Below are 26,495 nucleotides of genomic sequence, written 5' to 3'. Positions count from 1 at the left end.
TTTTAACAAGAAGTCGAAAATATAATTTTTTACCAAAAATGACAAAAATATTCACCAAAATTAGAGAATTGATGATATCATTACAAAATGAACAAATCTGAGAGAGGTCCACATGTAGTACCTATATATGTAATATCAAAGCAATTGGACTTGCGGTTTTTAACAAGAAGTTGAAAATATCACTTTACCAAAAATGACAAAAATATTCACCAAAATTAGAGAATTGAAGATATCATTACAAAATGAACAAATCTGAGAGAGGTCCACATGTAGTACCTATATATGTAATATCAAAGCAATTGGACTTGCGGTTTTTAACAAGAAGTCGAAAATTTAATTTTTTACCAAAAATAACAAAAATATTCACCAAAATTAGAAAATTGATGATATCATTACAAAATTAACAAGTCTGAGAGAGGTCCACATGTAGTACCTATATATGTAATATCAAAGCAATTGGACTTGCGGTTTTTAACAAGAAGTCGAAAATTTAATTTTTTACCAAAAATGACAAAAATATTCACCAAAATTAGAGAATTGAAGATATCATCATGAAATGAACAAATCTGAGAGAGGTCTACCCAAGGTACATATACACCAAGTATCAAAGCATTCAGGCTTGTAGTTTTCAAGAAGAAGTCGAAAAAGTAAAACATTGACACGACGACGGACGACGACGGACGACGACGGATAATCACTCATATGATAAGCTCCGCTCGACAAAGTCGACAGCGGAGCTAAAAATAAAATGACATGCATCAGGAACCTGTAATGTCTAATGTATGTACCAAGTTTGAACGAAATCCATCCATAAATGCCAGAAATGCTTGATATTTGATGATTTTTTGGCACAAAAATGACCACCATTCGGCCATTTTGAATAGGATCATCAAACCAATACATATATCTGTTTATCTATGACATGATGTATAATGAATATTTAAAATTTGAATATAATCAGTCAAAACAAGTCGGAGATATGGGTCTAGAAGCCCATTCATTAAAACAAAATGGCCGCCAGTCAACCATTTTGAATCCAATCTGAAAAAAATAAAATGACATGCATCAGGAACCTGTAATGTCTAATATATGTACCAAATTTGAACAAAATCCATCCATAAATGCTTGATATTTGATGATTTTTTAGCACAAAAATGACCACCATTCGGCCATTTTGAATAGGATCGTCAAATCAATATAAATGTCTATCTATGACATGATGTATAATGAATATTTAAAATTTGAACATAATCAGTCAAAGCAAGTCAGAGATACATTATGTATGGCACGAGAACCACATTCATTAAAACAAAATGGCCGCCAGTCGGCCATTTTTAATCTTATCTGAAAAACAAAATTATTTGCATCAAGGTCTCATAATGTTTAATGTATATACTGTAAAATGACTAATTTTCACTGGGTTTAAATTTCACTGATTTACCATTTCAGGCATATTCAGTGGGTTTTAAATTCACGGTTTTATCATTTAGATAATGTGTTCTATGCTAAATTTTACATATTCACTGTGTTTTAATTTAGCGCATTTTTCCAGTCAGCGAAATAAGCTAAATTAAAACCCAGTGAATAATTACCCCCTTTACAGTAGCCAAGAAATGCTTGATTTTGATGATTTTTAGCACAAAAATGGCTGCCATTCGGCCATCTTAAATTAGATCAAGAAACAAATTGACGTGCATATGTATAATATCATGTATGATGTATGTATGAAGTTTAATTGTGATTGGTCCAGGCATCTCTAAGATACAGGTCCGTACGCACGCACAGATGCACGCACGCACGCACACATGCACGGACACACAGAGGTCAAAACATAAGTCCCCGTTTTCGGACTGTGTTCGAACGGGGACTAATAACATACAGTCTTCATAAAAAACACTCTGAATAAATAGGCGGTTAAAATCTGCATGTAATGACTAGCAATTATAATAGATTTAGTTGTGAGAATTGATAAATATATATCTTACTCTTTCACACATTCTGCAAATTCCAGTTGTACTATTGATCTTTTTTCCACACTTCCAGCAAGTTTCATATACAATGACAGGCTCCACATGACCAGATTCCTCTTCATCATCATTGTCGGCTTCTATGGTGACCTTTTTGGATGCTTGTTCCTTTAGTTTGGACTCTGGTAGGGTAATTTTGGCTTTAGGATCTTTGAAGAAAACAAATCCGTTAATTAAATGTTTATATTATAACAATTGCTGGAATCATCAAAACAATGACGTAAACAACTACCAAAAAGAAACTGTGTATTGAAGAATTTATAAAACTTCACTAAACCTGGAATTATATATTTCATGTATAGATAAATTTAAAGCACGGAATATTACAGTAAATTCCAGAACTGTATGAACCAGCACAAACATAAGAAATAACTGAATGTTACCCATTGGCAAAGCATTTTAAATATATCAAACTTACCTGTTGGTGGCAGCCATGATACTTGATCCGTTTCCATATTCCAATAATATTCATGGCCTCTGATATTATGAAAAACAGTTGTTGATATTAAAGTGAAATGTACAATGTAGTGTATAACAATCTGTATCACAAATAATCCTTCCTTTCCCATAACAATTTGCATTTCAAAATATTCATAAAACATACTCAACACTTATAATTACTAGTGAAGTACAAGAGAAAGTAAGTTAAGTTAATGATCATAAACCTGAAGATGTAATGAGATCACTGTAAAGTAAGTTAAGTTAATGATCATAAACCTGAAGCTGTAATGAGATCACTGTAAAGTAAGTTAAGTTAATGACCATAAACCTGAAGCTGTAATGAGATCACTGTAAAGTAAGTTAAGTTAATGATCATAAACCTGAAGCTGTAATGAGATCACTGTAAAGTAAGTTAAGTTAATGACCATAAACCTGAAGCTGTAATGAGATCACTGTAAAGTAAGTTAAGTTAATGACCATAAACCTGAAGCTGTAATGAGATCACTGTAAAGTAAGTTAAGTTAATGACCATAAACCTGAAGCTGTAATGAGATCACTGTAAAGTAAGTTAAGTTAATGACCATGAACCTGAAGCTGTAATGAGATCACTGTAAAGTAAGTTAAGTTAATGATCATAAACCTGAAGCTGTAATGAGATCACTGTAAAGTAAGTTAAGTTAATGATCATAAACCTGAAGCTGTAATGAGATCACTGTAAAGTAAGTTAAGTTAATGATCATAAACCTGAAGCTGTAATGAGATCACTGTAAAGTAAGTTAAGTTAATGACCATAAACCTGAAGCTGTAATGAGATCACTGTAAAGTAAGTTAAGTTTAATGACCATAAACCTGAAGCTGTAATGAGATCACTGTAAAGTAAGTTAAGTTAATGATCATAAACCTGAAGCTGTAATGAGATCACTGTAAAGTAAGTTAAGTTAATGACCATAAACCTGAAGCTGTAATGAGATCACTGTAAAGTAAGTTAAGTTAATGACCATAAACCTGAAGCTGTAATGAGATCACTGTAAAGTAAGTTAAGTTAATGACCATGAACCTGAAGCTGTAATGAGATCACTGTAAAGTAAGTTAAGTTAATGATCATAAACCTGAAGCTGTAATGAGATCACTGTAAAGTAAGTTAAGTTAATGACCATAAACCTGAAGCTGTAATGAGATCACTGTAAAGTAAGTTAAGTTAATGACCATAAACCTGAAGCTGTAATGAGATCACTGTAAAGTAAGTTAAGTTAATGACCATAAACCTGAAGCTGTAATGAGATCACTGTAAAGTAAGTTAAGTTAATGACCATAAACCTGAAGCTGTAATGAGATCACTGTAAAGTAAGTTAAGTTAATGACCATAAACCTGAAGCTGTAATGAGATCACTGTAAAGTAAGTTAAGTTAATGATCATAAACCTGAAGCTGTAATGAGATCACTGTAAAGTAAGTTAAGTTAATGACCATTAACCTGAAGCTGTAATGAGATCACTGTAAAGTAAGTTAAGTTAATAATCATAAACCTGAAGCTGTAATGAGATCACTGTAAAGTAAGTTAAGTTAATGACCATAAACCTGAAGCTGTAATGAGATCACTGTAAAGTAAGTTAAGTTAATGACCATAAACCTGAAGCTGTAATGAGATCACTGTAAAGTAAGTTAAGTTAATGACCATAAACCTGAAGCTGTAATGAGATCACTGTAAAGTAAGTTAAGTTAATGACCATAAACCTGAAGCTGTAATGAGATCACTGTAAAGTAAGTTAAGTTAATGACCATAAACCTGAAGCTGTAATGAGATCACTGTAAAGTAAGTTAAGTTAATGACCATAAACCTGAAGCTGTAATGAGATCACTGTAAAGTAAGTTAAGTTAATGACCATAAACCTGAAGCTGTAATGAGATCACTGTAAAGTAAGTTAAGTTAATGATCATAAACCTGAAGCTGTAATGAGATCACTGTAAAGTAAGTTAAGTTAATGACCATAAACCTGAAGCTGTAATGAGATCACTGTAAAGTAAGTTAAGTTAATGATCATAAACCTGAAGCTGTAATGAGATCACTGTAAAGTAACTTAAGTTAATGACCATAAACCTGAAGCTGTAATGAGATCACTGTAAAGTAAGTTAAGTTAATGATCATAAACCTGAAGCTGTAATGAGATCACTGTAAAGTAAGTTAAGTTAATGACCATAAACCTGAAGCTGTAATGAGATCACTGTAAAGTAAGTTAAGTTAATGATCATAAACCTGAAGCTGTAATGAGATCACTGTAAAGTAAGTTAAGTTAATGACCATAAACCTGAAGCTGTAATGAGATCACTGTAAAGTAAGTTAAGTTAATGACCATAAACCTGAAGCTGTAATGAGATCACTGTAAAGTAAGTTAAGTTAATGACCATAAACCTGAAGCTGTAATGAGATCACTGTAAAGTAAGTTAAGTTAATGACCATAAACCTGAAGCTGTAATGAGATCACTGTAAAGTAAGTTAATGATCATAAACCTGAAGCTGTAATGAGATCACTGTAAAGTAAGTTAAGTTAATGACCATAAACCTGAAGCTGTAATGAGATCACTGTAAAGTAAGTTAAGTTAATGATCATAAACCTGAAGCTGTAATGAGATCACTGTAAAGTAAGTTAAGTTAATGATCATAAACCTGAAGCTGTAATGAGATCACTGTAAAGTAAGTTAAGTTAATGACCATAAACCTGAAGCTGTAATGAGATCACTGTAAAGTAAGTTAAGTTAATGACAATAAACCTGAAGCTGTAATGAGATCACTGTAAAGTAAGTTAAGTTAATGATCATAAACCTGAAGCTGTAATGAGATCACTGTAAAGTAAGTTAAGTTAATGACCATAAACCTGAAGCTGTAATGAGACCACTGTAAAGTAAGTTAAGTTTAATGATCATAAACCTGAAGCTGTAATGAGATCACTGTAAAGTAAGTTAAGTTAATGACCATAAACCTGAAGCTGTAATGAGATCACTGTAAAGTAAGTTAAGTTAATGACCATAAACCTGAAGCTGTAATGAGATCACTGTAAAGTAAGTTAAGTTAATGACCATAAACCTGAAGCTGTAATGAGATCACTGTAAAGTAAGTTAAGTTAATGACCATAAACCTGAAGCTGTAATGAGATCACTGTAAAGTAAGTTAAGTTAATGACCATAAACCTGAAGCTGTAATGAGATCACTGTAAAGTAAGTTAAGTTAATGATCATAAACCTGAAGCTGTAATGAGATCACTGTAAAGTAAGTTAAGTTAATGACCATAAACCTGAAGCTGTAATGAGATCACTGTAAAGTAAGTTAAGTTAATGACCATAAACCTGAAGCTGTAATGAGATCACTGTAAAGTAAGTTAAGTTAATGACCATAAACCTGAAGCTGTAATGAGATCACTGTAAAGTAAGTTAAGTTAATGATCATAAACCTGAAGCTGTAATGAGATCACTGTAAAGTAAGTTAAGTTAATGACCATAAACCTGAAGCTGTAATGAGATCACTGTAAAGTAAGTTAAGTTAATGACCATAAACCTGAAGCTGTAATGAGATCACTGTAAAGTAAGTTAAGTTAATGATCATAAACCTGAAGCTGTAATGAGATCACTGTAAAGTAAGTTAAGTTAATGACCATAAACCTGAAGCTGTAATGAGATCACTGTAAAGTAAACCACAGACAACAAAATTGCCACCATTTTGAATTTGATCTGCAAAGTGGGATCCATAATGTTCAGTATACATTATACACTGTACTAAGTTTAAACAAAAGCCATGCATATACATGCACAGAGGTGATCTAGAAATGCCAGGGTACGTACATGTACATACATTGTACGTATGTACATGTATTAATGCATGTATAATAACAAATTATACCTTTAATAGTGTGTGTACTGTAAAATACTTTATTTTCACTTGGAATTAATTTTCGCTGAAGGAATAATTCAGTGAAAATAAAATCTAGCAAATATACCTTTTTAGGGAAAAAAACAAGCCAGGATTTTGGCAGGGAAAATAATTAACAACAATTGGAGACAAAATGATTTACATAAATGAAAACAACATATCAGGTTACTGCTTTATCTGATTTAGGAGACCTAGTTACATCATAGACCTTAGAAAGAGAGGGACAGGCAACTGGATTATAAAACAAAGGATTTCACGACATCCGGCGTGCAACGTGGGTTACTACAGTTATAAACAAATGACCAAGCTAAGGAAGCCGTATGCCGTCACTCACAATCAATCGGCCACGCAGTTTGCAACACGTCTTTCAGTGCTTGTGCTCATTACATTGAATTTTTAATTTCAATACAAGATCCATTTTTTTTGTACTGGTTATCAGGTGACACTTATTATATGTAGAGTTAGAATTCGTTTTTTTTCATCAGTATAAATTAACTACTCGGCTGATTTTATGTGCGGTGACAAATGGTTGACTAATACTTATCCTGCGACTGCCATATTTTCGCCCATTTTCAGGAAAATAAAAACACTTGTTGTTTGCATTATCGTATTTTCACTTAAATCATACTATTTTCAATGATACTCGCATAGTTTTAGTTTTGCTAGTCTATATTTTAAAATTGTAATTCTGAAATTTCCGAACTGTCTGAAAGGCCGTCTGTACACTGCAGACAGGACTCGTCCAGATTGTTTTTAGATCGCTGTATTTTCGCCCCTTTTCTCAAAAATAAAACATCTATTGTTCCATTTTTGGCGGTTTTTACTTGAGTCCTGCCATTTTCGAAGTAATTAGGGTATGTTATTTTGATGACTTGCTATACAATCGGTCGAAATTACGAATTTTCTAAACTGTTTGAAACCGTGAAAGTCAGCAGCTTACACCAGAAATTGCTGACCCGGTTTGTGTTAGATCATTGTATTTTCGCCCGACTTGTCAAAAATAAAACATCTGTTGTTCAAATTCTTGCATTTTTTACTTGAGTCATGCCATTTTCGAAGTAATTAGGGTATTTTAATTTGATAACTTGCTATACAAAAGTCGAAATTACGATTTTTCTAAACTGTTTGAAACCATGAAAGTCAACAGCTTACACCGGAAATGGCTGACCCGGTTTGTTTTAGATCGCTGTATTTTCGCTCGATTTCTCAAATTAAAAACATCTGTTGTTCAAATTATTGCGTTTACTTAATAATTTGGGTATTTTAATTTGATTACTTGCTTTAAAACAAGCAGCCTATCGGCTGAGATAGCTCCGCTGTTAGCAATGCACATTTCAATTAAAGAACTAAAGACATCATTAGAAAATGAACAATATGTATATGTCCACATGTAGTACCTATATATGTAATATCAAAGCAATCGAAAATATCACTTTTTACCAAAAATGACAAAAATATTCACCAAAATTAGAGAATTGAAGATATCATCACAAAATGAACAAATCTGAGAAAGGTCTACATGTAGTATCTATATATGTAATATCAAAGCAATTGAATTTTTGGTTTTTAACAAGAAGTCGAAAATATCACTTTTTACCAAAAATTACAAAAATATTCACCAAAATTAGAGAATTGAAGATATCATCACAAAATGAACAAATCTGAGAGAGGTCGACATGTAGTACCTATATATGTAATATCAAAGCAATCGAAAATATCACTTTTTACCAAAAATGACAAAAATATTCACCAAAATTAGAGAATTGAAGATATCATCACAAAATGAACAAATCTGAGAAAGGTCTATATGTAGTATCTATATATGTAATATCAAAGCAATTGAACTGTTCGTTTTTAACAAGAAGTCGTAAATATCACTTTTTACCAAAAATGACAAAAATATTCACCAAAATTAGAGAATTAAAGATATCATTACAAAATGAACAAATCTGAGAGAGGTCTACCCCAGGTACATATACACCAAGTATCAAAGCATTCAGGCTTGTAGTTTTCAAAGTAAAACATTGACACGGACGACGACGCAGGACAATCACTCATATGATAAGCTCCGCTCGACAAAGTCGACAGCGGAGCTAAAAAGTCGAAATTCTGAATTTTCTATTTGGAAACGTGTGATACAAAGTGGAAAACTCATTAACATACAATTAGCATATTCATGACAGTAGCTTCAGTAGTCACGCAGGGAAACTCGCGCGTTTTGCGTGATTTTATGAGTGCTGCCGACAGTACAAATAAACAGATGGTTGTTTATTCGTTAATAGGATTGTGAGATTATTTGGAGGATTATAACCCAGGTTAAAACAAAAGAAATAATGTAGTTGCCTGTCCCTCTCTTTCTAAGGTCTATGGTTACATGTAGCAGTACAAATGTCTTAATTCTGTTCACTTATTTTTATGTCTAACAATTTTTTTACTAAATTTTCTATTACACCTTACACATGCTAGTGACACCAGAATTGAGTTATTGTAACCATAAGACCCATGCATTTGCAATTGTGGCAATAATACTGATACAACAAGTCAATGTCATAGTCCCCCTCATGTTTTCAGTGACTTTGTCAAACAGTGAAAAGCATAGTCAGTTTATATTTAAATACTAGGATGGTATTCAGCATATTAACTACAAATGTGCATGAAACAGGTATAAAGACGAAGTTTGAATGAAATTGGTCAAGGCATTTTGTGATTTTATTCAAATGACGGCCATTCGGCTAAATTTCAATGAAAACGCAAAATAAATGATCACAACATTCAATCCTTTTCATGTGCATTGTATATTGTCTTTGTATCAAATTTAACCCAAATCTGTACAATAATCTCTGTAAAATGAGCAGAACACTCTTAAAAAAACAAAATGGCTACCAGTCTTCCAATTTGAAATGAATCATGAAAAACAATGACGTGCATCAGTAACCCACTATATGACTGATGTCAATGCTAAGTTTGAATGAAATCGGTCAAGGCATGGAGAAACGATTGATGACATGTCCCAATGTTGATTTTTGTTGTTTTTCGGTCAAACAACCAAATCAAAAATAAATCAATGTGCATGGTCTCCCATTATGACTTGTCTTTGTACCAGCTTTATTGTTATTACCATATTTAACCATAACTTCGCTTCTTTTTATTGGATTTATTTCATTGCTGTATGTAATTATCAGTGTTTATTATCTCCAGTTATGTTATCAAGATTGAGTAGTTGTAGCCAAATTTCCTATAGATTTATGCTGTTTACGTGATGCAAAGAAACACACTTTGGCCTGTATTCAGCCATTTCTATTAGTTTATAGTTTTGTTTACGTTACACGAAGTATGGGCTAAGATTTAAGCTGATTTAGGCTTATCTAGCATATTTGCATTTTGACTAGACCCAATTGTGTCCACGCACAAGAAGGACCAGTCGTTAGCACGGGCTAAGGGTTGCCATTAGTCGGTGACCTTTGGTAAGCCGCTATTTACGAACGAAAAATGGATGACACACGCGTGGTTCTATTTCTGCTGCTGGCATGCTTAGTTCTAATTTTGAAGCGACGTGCACAGGGAAGACGGACCCAACTTATTTGGATAACAGTATACAACAGGCGTAACAGAATACAGAGTTTTATTAATGCATGTTGTAGACAGCGAACCAAATTTATTTTGTCTACAATTGGAGCTGCTGTACGCTCTACTACAGCGACCTGATCAGTGTGGAAGTGAGCGCCGAGTAATGACTGGTGGAATAGAGTCGTTATACGAACATGGGACAATTTTCACACCCAAAGGTCGCCACAGAGGGCGCTTAGCCCTGGGCTAAGCGTTAACGCATACTTCATTAGCCCGTGCTAAGGGTCTAGACCACGTCTTAAATTCGGATCAGATTTAACCCGTACTTAGCATTCCTTAGCCCGTGCTAAGCGTTCACGCACGTTTTCTTAGCACAGGCTAAGCAATTTGACCTCTTAGCCCGTGCTAAGGAGCTGTGCGTGAACGCAACTTGTATATGTGTGTTCTTCCTGATTGGCTCAATTAAAACAAACAATAAGATTAATTGACGCCATAGATTAAAATTCTAAGGTGTGAATCCACCCTTGTCTTTAAATAGACAAAGAGTTAATTAAGACAGACTTCATCCTTTGTATTCCAAGTGATACATTGTTATCAATCGTCCAAGCGTATGTAGTTTTTCTACGAGCTTTATCTCGTTCCAGTACAACTGAATAAATGCGTGTTCACCATTAGAACATTGCACATTGGTATACCGTCTACTGCTTGATGTAACTACAGTCTATCTGGTGAGATTTAAAGATCCTATACTGTTAAATTGTGGCAGTTGCACCACAAGCTTTGAAGAAAATCTGTCCAGGACTCTCTGAGAAATGATGACGGATGGACGCAAAACATAAAAAACAGTCCAAGAATTTCCAGGAAATTACTGATCAAATCACATAACGGTCTGATCAATATGTAAATTATATTGAGACCAGAGTTTTGTAGTTGTGCAACTGAATCTATATAAACTAAAAATCATGAAAAAATTGTCAACAAATTTAATGTAATTGCATACCAAGTTTGGTTGCAGTCTAAAACATAAGAGAGTGTATACAGGTATGATCCAACAGTGGCTAGTAACACATTTATCATGTCATGGATTACTTACGTGTTTTCATCAGCAACCTTTACCCAACCAGATGGAATCTCTTCACTCACTTCCTTTGTAGCCTTTTTTTTCCGTCGTTTTACCCATCGTTTTTCACAATAATCACTACATGTATGCCATTTGTTGGATCGATTAGGACAGACTCCTTCCAGAGCATCTTTCTTTTTTGGTTCTTCAGTTATCTTTTCTGACGGTTTTTGTGGAAATATTGGCGTACTTATATCAGAATAATCTTCAGCAATTATTTCCTCATGTGGGTCTGAAAATAAAGTCATCAACTTTGTGTTTAAACCTGTTTTTACACCAGCATAAGCGTTACATAATAGTTACACAGGTGGTAATACCCACTTTCCATTTTTTTAGACCTTTATGTTAGGGTGTAATGTACCGTACTGTTTTTCACTAATGCCAACATACCGAGGTAAGTTACTGACACAAAAAAATCATACGAACACAAGAAGTGTGTCTGTATGTTTTTGCAAATGTACATCAAGAAAGTGGGCTCACTTTAGATAACATTGCAATCCTGAGGGCGTCTATTTTCAGAAAAAAAATTTAAAAACGCCTTGATTAAAATTTTGGGTCATCAATGAATATTGCCTTTATGAATTTTGCTTACTATTTCTTCATCCATACAAAATGTATACTGAAAACTTCTTTCAATCATTCCAACTATTGAAGGTCAGTTTTGAGTCAATATATACTATACAACCACTGCTAACATAAATAGGGTTTCCTTCCTCATCATTGTCCACATTGAGAAATATTGCTCTAGAACTGCATTAATTAAAACAAAATCAGCCATTTTGAATACACGTATATATTTATAACATGATGTATAATGAATATATCAAATTTGAACATAATCAGTCAAAGCATGTCAGAGATATGGCTCTAGAAGCCCATTCATTAAAACAAAATGGCTGCCAGTCAGCCATTTTGAATCCAATCTGAAAAATAAAATGACGGGCATCAGGAACCTGTAATGTCTAACGTATGTACAAAGTTTGAACAAAATCATTTATAAATGCCAGAAATGCTTGATATTTGAGGAATTTTCAGTACAAAAATGGCTGTATGTATATTGTCATGTATGATGTATGTGTAAAGTTTGATTGTGATTGGTCCAGGCATTTCTAAGATACAGGTCCGCACGTACACTAGGAGGTCAAAACATAAGTCCCCGTTTCGGACAGTGTCCGAATGGAGACTAAAAAATCTATTCACAATTTCTTGGAACCTTATATGCTAGAGCTTGAACTACTCTTCTATTGATCTATTTTCCCTCTAAATGACGCACAGTCACTAATTGATCTATTTTCCCTCTAAATGACGCACAGTCACTAATTGATCTAATGCCCCTCTAAATGACGCACAGTCACTAATTGATCTAATGCCCCTCTAAATGACTCACAGTCACAAATTGATCTGATGCCCCTCTAAATGACTCACAGTCACTAATTGATCTAATGCCCCTCTAAATGACTCACAGTCACTAATTGATCTATTTTCCCTCTAAATGACTCACAGTCACTAATTGATCTATTTTCCCTCTAAATGACGCACAGTCACTAATTGATCTAATGCCCCTCTAAAAGACTCACAGCCACTAATTGATATAATGCCCCTCTAAATGGCTCACAGTCACTAATTGATCTAATGTCCCTGTAAATGGCTCACAGTCACTAATTAATCTAATGTCCCTCTAAATAACTCAGTCACTAATTGATCTAATGTCCCTCTAAATGACTGTCACAAATTGATCTAATGCCTCTCTAAAAGACTCACAGTAACTAATTGATCTAATGCCCCTCTAAATGACTCAGTCACAAATTGATCTAATGCCCCTCTAAAAGACTCACAGTCACTAATTGATATAATGCCCCTCTAAATGACTCACAGTCACTAATTGATCTAATGTCCCTCTAAATTACTCGCAGTACCAAATTGATCTAATGTTCTTCTAAATGACTCGCAGTCACAAATTGATCTGATGCCCCTCTAAATGACTCACAGTCACTAATTGATCTAATGTCCCTCTAAATGACTCACAGTTACTAATTAATCTAATGTCCCTCTAAATGACTCACAGTCACTAATTAATCTAATGTCCCTCTAAATGACTCACAGCCACTAATTAATCTAATGTCCCTCTAAATGGCTCACAGTCACTAATTAATCTAATGTCCCTCTAAATGACTCAGTCACTAATTAATCTAATGTCCCTCTAAATGACTCACAGTCACTTATTGATCTAATGGCCCTCTAAATGACTCACAGTCACTAATTGATCTCATGTCCCTCTAAATGACTCACAGTCACTAATTAATCTAATGTCCCTCTAAATGACTCGCAGTCACTAATTAATCTAATGTCCCTCTAAATGGCTCACAGTCACTAATTAATCTAATGTCCCTCTAAATGACTCACAGTCACTAATTGATCTAATCTCCCCAGGGGTTTCACAAATGCATCTAACAGCAAGCCATCATCCTGTAATAACAGGCCAAAAACATAAAAAAGGCTTTCAGCAGTGCGAAACGCTGCAGTGAGACCGGCAAGGGCAGAGAGTAGACAGCCAATTTGGCCTTATAGCAGGCCACGAAACCCCTGTGTCCCTGTAAAAGACTTGTGATCACCAATTGATCTAATGACCCTCTAAATGACTCACAGTCACTAATTAATCTAATGTCCCTCTAAATAACTCAGTCACTAATTGATCTAATGTCCCTCTAAAAGACTCACAGCCACTAATTGGTCTAATTCCCCTCTAAATGACTCGCAGCCACTAATTGATCTAAATTAGGCAGAGGGTTCTTGGAACCCACCAATTCACATAGTTCATACATTTGTAACTACCATAGATTCCGGTCAGTCAAAATGACTATTTAGAACTGTAGGCATTAATCTGCGATTCAGCCAATGACGGAGAAATAAATCTAGGTCAGGGGAAGCCCCATGACCTCAAGATTTTCCCTCACGTCATGTGCAGCCATATTGGCTAAATACCTCACTTTGGTTTTTTTTTTCACTGCGCCGAGGACTAAGCCAACACTACGGATAAAGTGGGGTGGTTGGTAGGAGCCAGGAGTCTATAGTGGGTATGACCTATGTGAATTGGCGGGTTCCGAGAACCCTCTGCCTAAATACACTACATTCAATTACCCAATATAGACTCCAGTCAGTCAAAATGACTGTTTTGAACTGTAGGCAGAGTCAGACGCCGATAGGTGGCGGGTTTCTGAGTAAACAGAAAATGATGAAAAGTGTGTCCCAGTCCGGGATAATGCTCTCCAGTAATAGACTACCACCTCATTAAGACCAATGCAGGAAATGGTGTCTTATCTTGCCTATGCCGTCCCCGAAGCATGAAACAAAATGCTGCCACGATGACGGGGTTCAGTGTGCCCAAGAATGCTTGAAAGACAGAAACAGTTCTGCACGAGAGCAAAGGCCAAAGGTAGAAATCTGTTCGCAAAATTGCTGAGCCTATGCGCAGGGACCCTGCAGTCGTTCGGGCTGGGTCAGCAACCAAAGTCTGACCCTCTACGACAGGACCCATCCTGAAGAAACCCTCCTCAATGGATTGAGTATCTCTTAGGTAGTAGTTGGTGAAGATGTTCTGCGTTCTCCAGAAGCCTGCCCTCAGTATGTGTTCGAGGGGAGCGTCTGATGCCAGCGCTAGTGAATTAGCAATCGCTCGGACCTCATGCGCTCGTACTTGGTGTCTTTGCAAGTTCTGTGTTGAGGAACTATAGGCTTCTAACACAGTCGCAGCAATCCATCGGGCGATGGAAGTCGGGGAGGCTGGCCTGTCTTGCTTGCCTTGGCCGTAACACAAAAACATGTGCTTGGCACCCAGTCTCAAATCCCGAGTACAGTTTTCGTAGCAACTCAGTGCTTGAACCGGGCCGAGAAGCAATTCTTCCTGACCCTCCGGGCTGACAATGTTTGACAGTCGGGGGAGACTACTGAGAGCCTTTATGTGTGTAAGTGAAACACTGCTGGGCTCGTTGGTAGTGCGCCGTCTGGTTGGGACAGCAGGTCTGGTAAGCCCGAAAGCACTACTGGTGCTTCGACTAGCATTTTCAACAGAAGTGGAAACCAGGCCTTGGTTGGCCAATTGGGTGCGACCAGTGTCAATATGCGGGTGTGAACCTGTCACAGTTTTCTGCGGTACCCAGTGAACTAGTGGGAAGGAAGGAAAGGCGTACACATCTATGTGGGTCCAAGGGATCAACAAGGTGTCCATGGCTCAGGCTCCTGGAGTCGGCAAGAGTGTTACGTACGTCGGGAGCTTGGTGTTCCAGGGTGTGGCAAACAGGTCCATCTTTGGACCGTCCCACAACCAAAACAGCCTGGAGGCTACCCACTAGGGTATCTGCCACTCTGTGTTATGGAGGCGGAGCCGCCTTGAAAGGCGTCTGCCAGACTGTTCCTTACCACTGGATTGTATTCCAGGCACCAAAGAAGAATAGCTAGCACTGACAACGAAGGGGAACGCATCCCCCACTCCTTGTTGATGTAGGAGACCAGCGTTGTGTTGTCTGTGCGGAGGACTCTGTGGTCTTCAACTACGGGTAGAAAGTGTGGTAGTGCTAAGTGCACTACTTTCAGTTCGAGCCAGTTGATATGGCGTTCCCGAAACCATTGCGGGGGCCATATACTTTGGGGTTATTCGTCCAATAGATGCGCTCCCAAGGAAGGCATCTGTTACCAGAGTCATAGCTGTGGCGAGTGAGTCCAAGGAGACCCCCTGCCTGAGGTAGGCCATTGACAACCACCAGGGCAGGGCTTCCTTCACTTAGTCCGAGGGAAAACTTGCCTGTCCAGTTTCCGTAGGTGTGCTTGGTGTTGTAGCAAACATGTGTTGCACTGGGCGGCTGCGTAATGCAGCCTGGGGAACTACCCTTTGTACCGAGGTCATCATTCCAATGACCAGCATGAGTTCTCGGAGGAACACTGAAGGCACGCTGGATTCACAGTGGATGGAGAGAAGAACTCTGCATGGCATCTCCATGCGGAACCGATTGAGGAGCACATACTGATTAAGTCTGTCTAGACACCCACCACCTGTAGATTTAGTACTACATATACAAACACATTTGGGTAGAAGCCTTGACTTAATACAGGCTGATCTACCTTGTGTATGACGCCCTTTTCTAGCAAACTGACTCCTTCCTGTCTGATTGCTTCTGCCTTGCAGGAGTCCCCTGGCAGTCACCCAATGGGAGAGACACTGAAAATGGAGATTTCAGCAGTATCCTGTACTAGTAACAGTGTGTCACCACCTGGAAAGTCCAGGGATTGGTCACCCGCAGCCTCCAAACCTGAAAACATCGGTGCAATCTGTGTGCGACAGGGATATGTGGTCATGCGTTCGGCGGCTGTAAGGTGTGTGAGTCCCCACGAGGTCTAAAGTAGACAATAAGTTGTGACCTGGCCTCTCGCTGGATGTGTGCCCATCCCCACTGTTGCAGAGATAGGCGTCAAACATGCTTGCCCCGCTGCCAGGGTTGACGACCGACCGGGGAGGATGAGGAGCCACCATCTGGTCCTCTCTCCACTACTCTTCCCTCCCGCGGAAGGGTATGAGCGCTCGCCTCACGCTCGTCTGGTCCGATCGTCTCGGATTGTGACGAGGACGCCCATGGAACGCGGCCATCCCCCTTTATTGATTTGCCAAACGGAAATTTGTGGTACCGGGGTCCGGGGAAGGAGCCCAGGGATTTGGTCGGGGCGTTTGGTTTTATCCCACACTGATCCTGAAACCACACCGACCGGGTATTGTTTGGTCCAGCGGAAAAAGTTTTGCATAAGATTACCCTTAGGCGTTATCTCCTCTATGGCTGACCAACGTATTCCCATTGACACTGTTTGCGCACCCTCCGCCATGCTCAGCACTCGGCTGGACTAGGGGAGACGTGCAAACGGGGTTTGGATCCCTGCGCCTGTGATCCCATAAGCGTTGAAGCAATATTAAGTGGTTGCTTTTAGGATCGAGGGTGGGGGTATGTACATCTTATCAATAGGATCGATGATACTGGCTGATCGCAGGGAGGGGGTGGCGCAACGTGCGTCCTGTCCCAATTGCTCTGCCCAAAAATTGGAGCTTGGCAGCCAACATCCCCATAGGTATTCAGTACCCGAGGTCTCTGTGGAGATCGGGTGCCACTAGCCTGAGCCTTGCCTTCATCCCAATTGATGAGAGAGACGTGGCTGGGAGTTCCCGGGAAGAGACATGTTAGAATGCGACTCATGCCTTTTGTGTTGCTTTCTGCCTGCCAACCCAGGGGTCGCAGTGGAGACGGCTTGCTCCGTCTGCATCTGATCTACACGGCCTGTCAGAGACGCAATTTGTCCTTGCAATGGTACCTCCACTGTCGGGCCTCTTACTCGACGTCTCAGTACACAAGGTACCGGTATACGAGTGCAAGGACTTTCCACTCATGCCAACACACAACTCACATTAACCGATTTTATTGGACGCGCGATCTTGCTGTCTCAGTTACAGCGATTTTGCATGGCTCTGAAAAACATCCCAGACCTCAGAACTCCAGTGAATACACATGCCTTCAAGGCAAAAACCCTGAACCTTGCGCACACAGTCACAGCAAAAATAGCATTTCGAATGCGGGATCCATGCTGGTAAATTCTGATTAGAACCACTGCACAGTCGCCTCGAAAATTGAGGAGACAAAAAAATGGTGGTGAGCCTCTGGTGCTGTCATTATATCTATCCATTTCTAAATGCATTGGTGAAACATAAAAATGAACACAACATGCATGAGGGAGACAAATTACAGTTGAAAGCTGACACAAAGGAAACAAACAAAGGACAAATTTGCATTTTTTCCTTGTTGTAAAAATATACACACACAAAGGGAGCGACACAGGGGTGACAATAGACAATATGGCTGCGTCTCATGGCCTCGGTCACATGGTTCGTGATGTGAGGGAAAATCTTGAGGTCATGTGGCTTCCCCTAACCGAGATTTATTTCTCCATCATTGGCTAAATAGCAGATTAATGCCTATAGTTCAAAATAGTCATTTTGACTGACCGGAGTCTATGGTGGGTAATTGAACATGGTGAATTTACCAGTTACATGCTTGCCAGATGTAGATAAAAGTCATTTAGACTGTTGTCTCCTGTGAAATAATGTGACTTTGTGGGTTTACTTAAAATGGAACAGACACATTTGATAAAAATCCTTATGATGCAGGGCATAGGAAGCCAAATAACTATAATAAACTGATTGACTGGCCTGTATATAGCGAGGTCACGAGTAGTTATCTCATGCTTTGCCTGGCAACCAGTCTTGATTGGTGCATGATAAATTGTAAATGGGCAACGCCTCCAACTGTGCTGATAACTATTTACACACAGCTCAGAATTTGTAAATAGAGTAAATCTGTTAAATTTTCTTGATTTATTGTACTATTGTGCATTGGTGAAATTTGTAAAACCAACTAATATACTCCAAACTGTTTTTTTATAAATTAAATTAGACTTTTGTTAGAAATAGTTCTTTTTGCATCCCTAGTACCCTTGGCCTGCCCTTAACACTAATCCTACACTCTCCAATTAAATAATAGAATAAAATTATAATAATAAAATTAAAAAAAAAAACAAAAAAAACCCAGAAAATTCAGTTGAAATAAAAGTAAAATAATGTACATTTATTTTTATTTTATTTATTTATTTATTAATTATTTTTTTTGGATGGTGGTGATATGAGACAGCTGGTAAATTCAACTTATTCAACTTTGGTCTCTCATTTGAAAATAGTAGTAGATAAGTTGACCAATTTCAATAATGGTTTCCTGATGTGTACATTTTAATTGTTTGATAAAATGCTGTTCTGCTGAACAGATATTACGGACAATGTTAATTTAATTTTGTTGTTCCTTAGTTCACTGTAATGACCACATTGAAGGGGAAAGAGTTTTCCATCTTCAATTTCACTGTTTTGAAAGATTTGGCATTTTCTGTCAGTCACATCTTTATTAGTATATCTGCCAGTTTCAATGTGGAGATTGTGGGCACTTAACCTAAGTTTAGTTAAGGCTGACCTATGATGATTTTTAGGGGCCCAAGCCCAAAGGGCGAGGCCCCTATTCTTATTGTTCGGTTTTTTCTTTCTTCCGTAACTTTTTTCGTCAAGCCGTTTGAGAAAACTGCTGAACAGAATGGTGTGAAAATGCTCTATAATGATAGCCCCTAATGTGAACTGGTGCAACATGCTTTCAGAATTTAGATTGGTCAATTAGTTTTGCAGCCATATTGGATTGAAATAAAACCGGAAGTGGCTGTTTGACCACTTTCTGAGGGTCGAGGCATCGTACATAAATGATGACAGCGATTTACTCGGCCTATGGCCTGTGAACTCGTATGATTTGTGCAATGTACACATGCACGGTACGACTAGTAACAATTACCTAACCTTCACGGTCCTTCACGCCACACAGTTGTCAAGATGCATCTCAATAAAATAGCATCTAAAACCAAAATAAGGCTGATATGTGTAAATACTTGTACATTAGTCTGGTCTATGCAGCCAACAATAATGAAATTGCAAGAATGGCATTGGCAAAATGATGACCTCGGATGTAGCCATGTCTAGGGCATGGATATGATTTATAGTCGTTGCCCACTAATGTAATGTTATAGTGTCTATGAAGTATGTGATTATGATTAATCATTTGTGACCAAGCCATTGATTGTATAGGCTACCACACACTGTATAATATTGAGCAGAAAGCCATGCAAAAAACTGCATTTCATTCACCACATTGGCATGGCTGGCTGTACTCATTCTTACTTTTTCATGACCATTGTTTGACCGACTACAATTTTCTTGTGATTTAGGCGGATTTTTGTCACATGCAAGAAACAGCAAGAGCTGCAATGTGTACATCAAAAATGCTCTTATTATGCCACTAATCTCAACCTTAAACAATGAAATGTGTTGTCATTTGTTAATAAGGCCAAATTTTATGAAATGAGTTACCTTTTTCTAAAATGAACAATCATGTAAAAAAACAATTGTTTAAGGTAGAGATGCAGTTTATTTGTGAATTTCAATCAAAAATAGTTTTTTCGTTTTTTATATAGATTTTTATCTAAAGAACATTCTGTGAAAATTTGACCAATGAATTCTTATTGGAACACCGTTAAAATTGCTGTTTATTTTCTGGTTAAAAATAAAAAACACTCGCACATGGCAATGTTTATGTCCAATTGCCTAATTTGCATGAGTAACCAAATAACAGAACCTTTAATTGACAATATGCAAATCGAGATTGTACGGGTCATAGTTCATTCAATTCACGCGCATATGCAATTATTCTCAAATCAGTTCTTGCTCGCTAGCAAACCATCCCGAATTTACGGCAGAATCTGGTCCCTCAAATAAGGGACACATGAGCTTTGATTCTAACCGGATATATTGCACTGGATCGGGGAGATACAAACTTTTGTGTATCTTTTGTCCAATGGGTACCTGTACTTCTATCATTCGCAAGTTTTGCTAGGTGGTGTGAGACAGCTTTGTTTGCAACCGGACGAACTTCGTTTAATTCAATGAAGCAAACAACTGACAATGCTAAAATAAATTGCAGAGGTACGCTAAAATTAATTGAAAACAACCAAATAATTTCAATGAAAAATAAATCACAGAGAAAGGTAACTTGATACATTACGGTAACAACTCTTTTGACGCGCTGACCGCTTCTCCGCGTCTGATGTTTTTTTTCCCTTGTCATAATACTTTATACTGAGTTTTTTAGCCTGCAACTCGGCCACGACCTTTGCTTTTTCCGTGAAAAATGGGTAAGTTAGGGAGGGGCACAATGGATTACGTAAAGCCGATGAGATATTCATACAGTTATACAAACATAGCGATCCCCATTTGGTGGGTTGAATCTAAATTTACCTTTCCTCAAACCTTTAACAAATACTCTGTATGACGCAGTTTTTCACGACCTCCGGTGAAATGGATCGTGCGAAGTTAGACGGCCAGGTTGAAATGGGCCGTAATATTTTGCTACACAACGGAAATGGAAGACAACTATTGTAAATCGAAACAGTTTTCATTCAACTACGAGCAGACGCGATGGGTCGAAAAAAATTAAAACGAACCCTGACCTCTGGAAATACCTCATTCATAGAGTGCCATAGTACCAAAGGTCGCCGAGCACGACCGTACAACGTACTTTGCTACATCACTACAGATGCATGCTAGCTGACAAGGGGGTTTCCGATTAAGGTAACCAAGATGGCTTCGCAGAGTGCGTGATTTTTCCGCGGTGTTTAAAAACAGCATATTGTTGCCGATGTTTCTGTAATTTTCGGGTTATTTTTTATTTTTAAGTAACCGAGCATTTCACGTTTGTGTATTTTGCCACTGAAAAGTTAGTTATCGATGACAGCACAGCAATGGTCTGAATGGTACTTATCCACTACTACATCGCAATGCTATCAGCACGGTGATCGTTACAGCGAAACGGCAAATGTAAAATTAGTCAGTTTTATAATGCCTTCGGAGAAAAAAATGCGTGAAAAAAATTATTTAACAGTATTCCACTGGAAGCTACAAGGCTAGAAGTTGTAGACATGTTGCGAGATAAGGGTGAAAAAGTTTATCATTTACAACTGTATGTTTTTTGTATTCCGCTTGCATGCTGGAAGCGTCTACGTCTTGTCTTTTTTTTTGTAGTTTGCAAGACTAGTTGGTAGCGCTTGAGGTAAGTTAAACAGGGTCGCGGACAGGAAGTTACACATCGCCGCACCGTAACTGAGGCCAGCAACTCATTTGCATATAACATCAACAGTGACTTGTCAATCAAAGAGCAACGTAAACAAACTTTCGGGACTTTTAATCACATACGCGTGCCTTGATTCCCTATATTTTAAAATCCATTTTTGGGCATGTTCCAGCATTGACAATGCTCCGAAATTCCAACGCTATCTAGCCAAGACTGTCTGGGTAAGAAAAGCAAAAAAAAAAAAAAAATTCACTCCGAGTGCCCACGAACATGCATCTATACCTTAATTTAAAACCCAAGAATTCACCAAAAATAGATGACAAGAAAAATGCTAATTTGCATATTTGCACAATAAACTGGGAATTACTGCTTTGTCACACTTCGTCAGACTTTCTAGACTTTACATTTGATGTAAAACCAGAACAACTGCTCTTGAATATATAAATCAGAAACACGTCATTTGTACCAGTGTTTTGATGGGGTCGGTAAAATCATGTGGCAATGCCCAGTAAATATGACGTCATCTAATGAATTATTAAACAGGGGGCGGTTCTAAGAAGGTGACCTTTTATCACGACCAAAACATCATGGCTTCTCTTCCATGTATTTTCAATAAAAAATCTACGAGTATTTCAAAGCCTATGGTTTATCGTGAAGAGTACAAAGTGGGATATTAAATTATTTATCCTCAATGATTTTATGTAGTATTGAGAACCAAATCCAGGAAGCGAACACACAATAATGAATGATCGCGTAACCCTAGAATCGAAACGCGAGGCACAGAAGTTTTGTTCAGCATTTCCAATCCCATTTTTTCCACTGCAACATATTTGTTAAAAGAAATATTTGAATTCTGTTTGTTTTTTAAGGAGGCAATTATTTATTTCGATTTCGGTACGCACTATTCAGGGATTTTCCAAGACAGTCGCAGACAATCAGCTTATGGATGTACATGTACGTACAAAACATGCTGTTGTAATATTGGCATCGGTCGCCTGCAAGAAGAGAGCTCCCGCACCTACCAAAAAAGTTCTAAAATTTAGACCGGTTTTAAATAATTAGTGTTGGAAATCTGACATACATGTATTTTTAAAGTGCAAAATTAAAGTAAAATTTTTCAGAATAGAAATCAGCAAATGAAAAAAATAGGGATGCTAGACAGTGTGCTTCGTTAGTTTAAAAAAAAATGGAATGTTCGTCAAATTGACGTAAACTTCCCCATGTTTCATGGTAAAAGCAAAGGTCCTGACCAAGTTGTAGGCTAAAAAAATCAAAATCAAAACAAAGTCATCAATCAGTAAGTATTATGACAAGGAAAACAGAACATCAGTCAGAAGAGAAAAGGTCAGCACAAAACTGATAGGTCAAAAGAGTTGTTAATGTATCAAGTCACCTCTCTCTGTGATTTATTTTTCATGGAAATTATTTGCTTGTTTTCAATTAATTTTAGCGTACCTCTGCAATTTATTTTCATTGAATTAAACGGAGTTCGTCCGGTTGCAAACAAAGCTGTCTCGCACCACCTAGCAAAACTTGCGAATGATCGAAGTACAGGTACCCATTGGACAAAAGATACATGAAAGTTTGTATCTCCCCAACCCAGTGCAATATATCCGGTTAGAATCAAAGCTCACGTGTTCCTTATTTGATTCTGCCATAAATTCGGGATGGGATTTAGAAAAAAATAAAATGGGACTTTTAAGGTGTATTTTGGCGTCATTTTTCGGACATTTCAATCATTCCTGACGCCTAAATCAGAGTCTAAGTTTTACCGTAGTCATTGACGCCTATTCAAGAGTATGATGTTTATTGTGACTGGCATGAATAGGTAAGCTTCGTTTCGACAATGAGCTGTTATCACTGTAAATAATGTTAAATTATTCTCCACATGCTCAGTTTATTTTTTGAAAACAATTATTTAAAAATAAAATCTCTCAGTCAATCAGAAATTCGGATTCACGCCTTCAGGGAAAGTCACGTTTGGACGCTCACATCGATTTTGTTTTTCGTTCGGCGGTCTGAGGCATTCAGTGTAGCTTTTGCCTCTTCCAACATAGAAATCTTCTGAATCTTCTTTCTACCTCTCTTTCTTTTCACACCACGCATAATGTAATGATAAAAATTAGGAAAAAACGCTGAGGAAATATAATGTTTGGTTTGCTAGCGAGCGAGAACTGATTTGAGAATAATTGCACATGTGCGTGATTGAATGAACTATGACCCGTACAATCTCGATTTGCATATTGTCAATCAAAGGTCTTGTTATTTGCTTACTTACTTACTTACATGCAAATTAGGCAATTGGACATAAACATTGCCATGTGTGAGTGTTTTTTTATTTTTATCCAGAAAATAACCAGCAATTTTAACGGTGTTCCAATAAGAATTCATTGGTCAAATTTTCACAGAATGTTCTTTAAGATAAAAATCTATATAAAAAATGAAAAAAACTATTTTTGATTGAAATTCACAAATACACTGCATCTCTACCTTAAGACTTTCAATAAGGTTAGCTACCACGTTGGAAGCAATGACATTGCAAATAATAAAGAGGATGATAAAGTTGTTGAAGTGACTACGCAGCTAATACAATATACAGAATCCGAAATACATGAAGCTGGTACAATCATCATTTCTGGTATTCTTCCTAGAGGCAATGCAGAATTAAATGAACAGATTAAGAAAGTCAACGTGGAAATCAAGTCCAAGAGTAGAAAATGAAGAATACATCGAATTTGTGAATCACAGGAAATTATAAAAAACAAAGAAACTCTACCATCAAGATTGCATCCACCTTAATGACATCAGTACTAAAATTCTGCAATCTAGCCTCATCTATGTTATATCAAGCAAATATGGTTACTATTCTGGTGACAGCACTGAAGAAACCAACTACAGCAGTAGACCAGATTACCATCCAAGACAATTGTCACAATATTTAAGACATCAAAGAACCACTAAACCCAAAAATATTAAGAGTAAAAGTTCAACACAATAATGAATCATCACAAGACACAACAACAGTGTCAAGTATCAACAATGTGATAAGTGGAAATATGCAGACCACTACTGTTGACAAAATCCATGAGTACAATACCAACAACAGCCAACAAGTATCACTGTATCCACCAGGATCTAACAATATGGCAATACCAAACTTTAGAGATATTAATATTGAGTTTCCATTTCTGACAGTAAGTTTCAAGAGAATTTATGGCATTTTGTAAGCCAGTATGTGATTGGGATAATACTACAAGGTCGTCTGCATATAGCAGACATGGGAGACTTGTGTTTAAGAGACTTGGTGGGTCATTCGGAGCCAAGTCTAATGATGTTTTAATGTCATTTACATAGATATTGAAAATGAGTGGGCTAAGTCCATCTCCTTGTCTAATTCCTCTATTAATTGTGAAGCTGTCTGTTACACCCTGTTTAAGTTTAACACATCCTGTTGAGTTCAGATAAATTGATTTTATGTGTAATGTCTTAAGTATCTTTATTGTAATTTGTATATACCAATTCGTATATACCGAGGAGACAACCCCGATTGAAGGTCATGTATTTTGTGACGTCACCAATTCGTGTGTCGGTAAGGCTTCTAGAACCGTGCCACTGTGGTTTACCTGAAGTCACCCCCATCCCACCCATTCGTGTAACATAACAGAGTGTTGGGTTCAATCATTTGTAGCCCTGAGTACAGTCCTGTAGGTTGGCCTCCTTCCGTTGATCATTCGGCCCCCACAGTCCTGAGAAGTCGCATAGACCGGGGATTCGACACCCGCCTACAAATTTATGGCGGAGAACCGTTCTGCAGTTTTCATGATTGTAACCAGCTAAAACATCTATCGACTAATCTAGCGATTACAAATACCTTTTTTGTGGCCGAAAAATGAACCTACAGCACTGGAACGTTGGCGAAAGCAAGTTTTACGCAACGAAACAACGTTTTGTTTATGAATGCGTCAAGAACAAGATGGCGGCGTATATTTTCGGTTGACGTTGGAAAATGTCGATTCTATCGACCCTAGTGGGAAATCTTATGTAATTTCGCTTCCAGTTAAGGTATTTAGAATAGTTAGACGTATCGACCTGCTTATTTTTTAACTGCAAAGCTGAATGCCTCTTAAATCGCCCGATACACTCTTTCACAATAGTGTCGAATCCCCGGTCTATGCGACTTCTCAGGACTGTGAGGGCCGAATGATCAACGGAAGGAGGCCAACCTACAGGACTGTACTCAGGGCTAAATCATTTGTAAATGAACAGTGTCTTGATCGGGTATTATAAATGCAATATTTTACCTTCACTATCTTGCTTGATCAGTCCTCTCTGCTTTAGGCGTGCAACGAGTGCTGGCGGTAAGGGCATCCTTGAATATAATTACCAGAAAAGAAACAGCTTTGATATATTTGTTTTGCGACGATCGAGTTCCCTTCGGAGTACAAATCTCGGACGCAAACCACAAACCTCGCTTTCAATTCGTCATTGGAAGAAATATTGCATTATGGGTAAACTAAACTATCGACTTTTACCTTATCCCGCAATGCTAATTTCCGAGGTACGAGTTTACTTGGGATCTGTACCACGTGCACACAATCTTAAAATGAGAGAAATATACATGGTTGTTACATGTATACAGATGTATTTGTTATTAAAAGATTTTTTGGAGATGCTGAA

General features: G+C 37.5%; 1 protein-coding gene across 1 annotated transcript in view; it reads right to left on the bottom strand.

Annotated features, from left to right (window-relative positions):
• The window catches only part of LOC100371217 (polyglutamine-binding protein 1-like), a 37,828-nt gene extending 11,533 nt beyond the window's left edge, over positions 1-26,295 (bottom strand). The window contains exons 1-4 of the mRNA XM_085496696.1: positions 26,120-26,295; positions 11,050-11,308; positions 2,446-2,504; positions 1,986-2,176 (exon numbers count right to left, since the gene is read on the bottom strand). Coding sequence (XP_085352822.1) covers positions 1,986-2,176; positions 2,446-2,504; positions 11,050-11,308; positions 26,120-26,186 — 576 coding nt within the window. The 5' untranslated portion in view covers positions 26,187-26,295. The remainder of the gene's footprint in view (positions 1-1,985; positions 2,177-2,445; positions 2,505-11,049; positions 11,309-26,119) is intronic.
• Between the last annotated feature and the right edge of the window lie 200 nt (positions 26,296-26,495).

The sequence above is a fragment of the Saccoglossus kowalevskii genome, chromosome 3 (genome assembly GCF_978046115.1).
Source record: "Saccoglossus kowalevskii chromosome 3, keSacKowa6.1, whole genome shotgun sequence".
Lineage (NCBI taxonomy): Eukaryota > Metazoa > Hemichordata > Enteropneusta > Harrimaniidae > Saccoglossus > Saccoglossus kowalevskii.
Note: the sequence above shows the minus strand (reverse complement) of the source record. Positions and strands in the feature narration are given on the sequence as shown.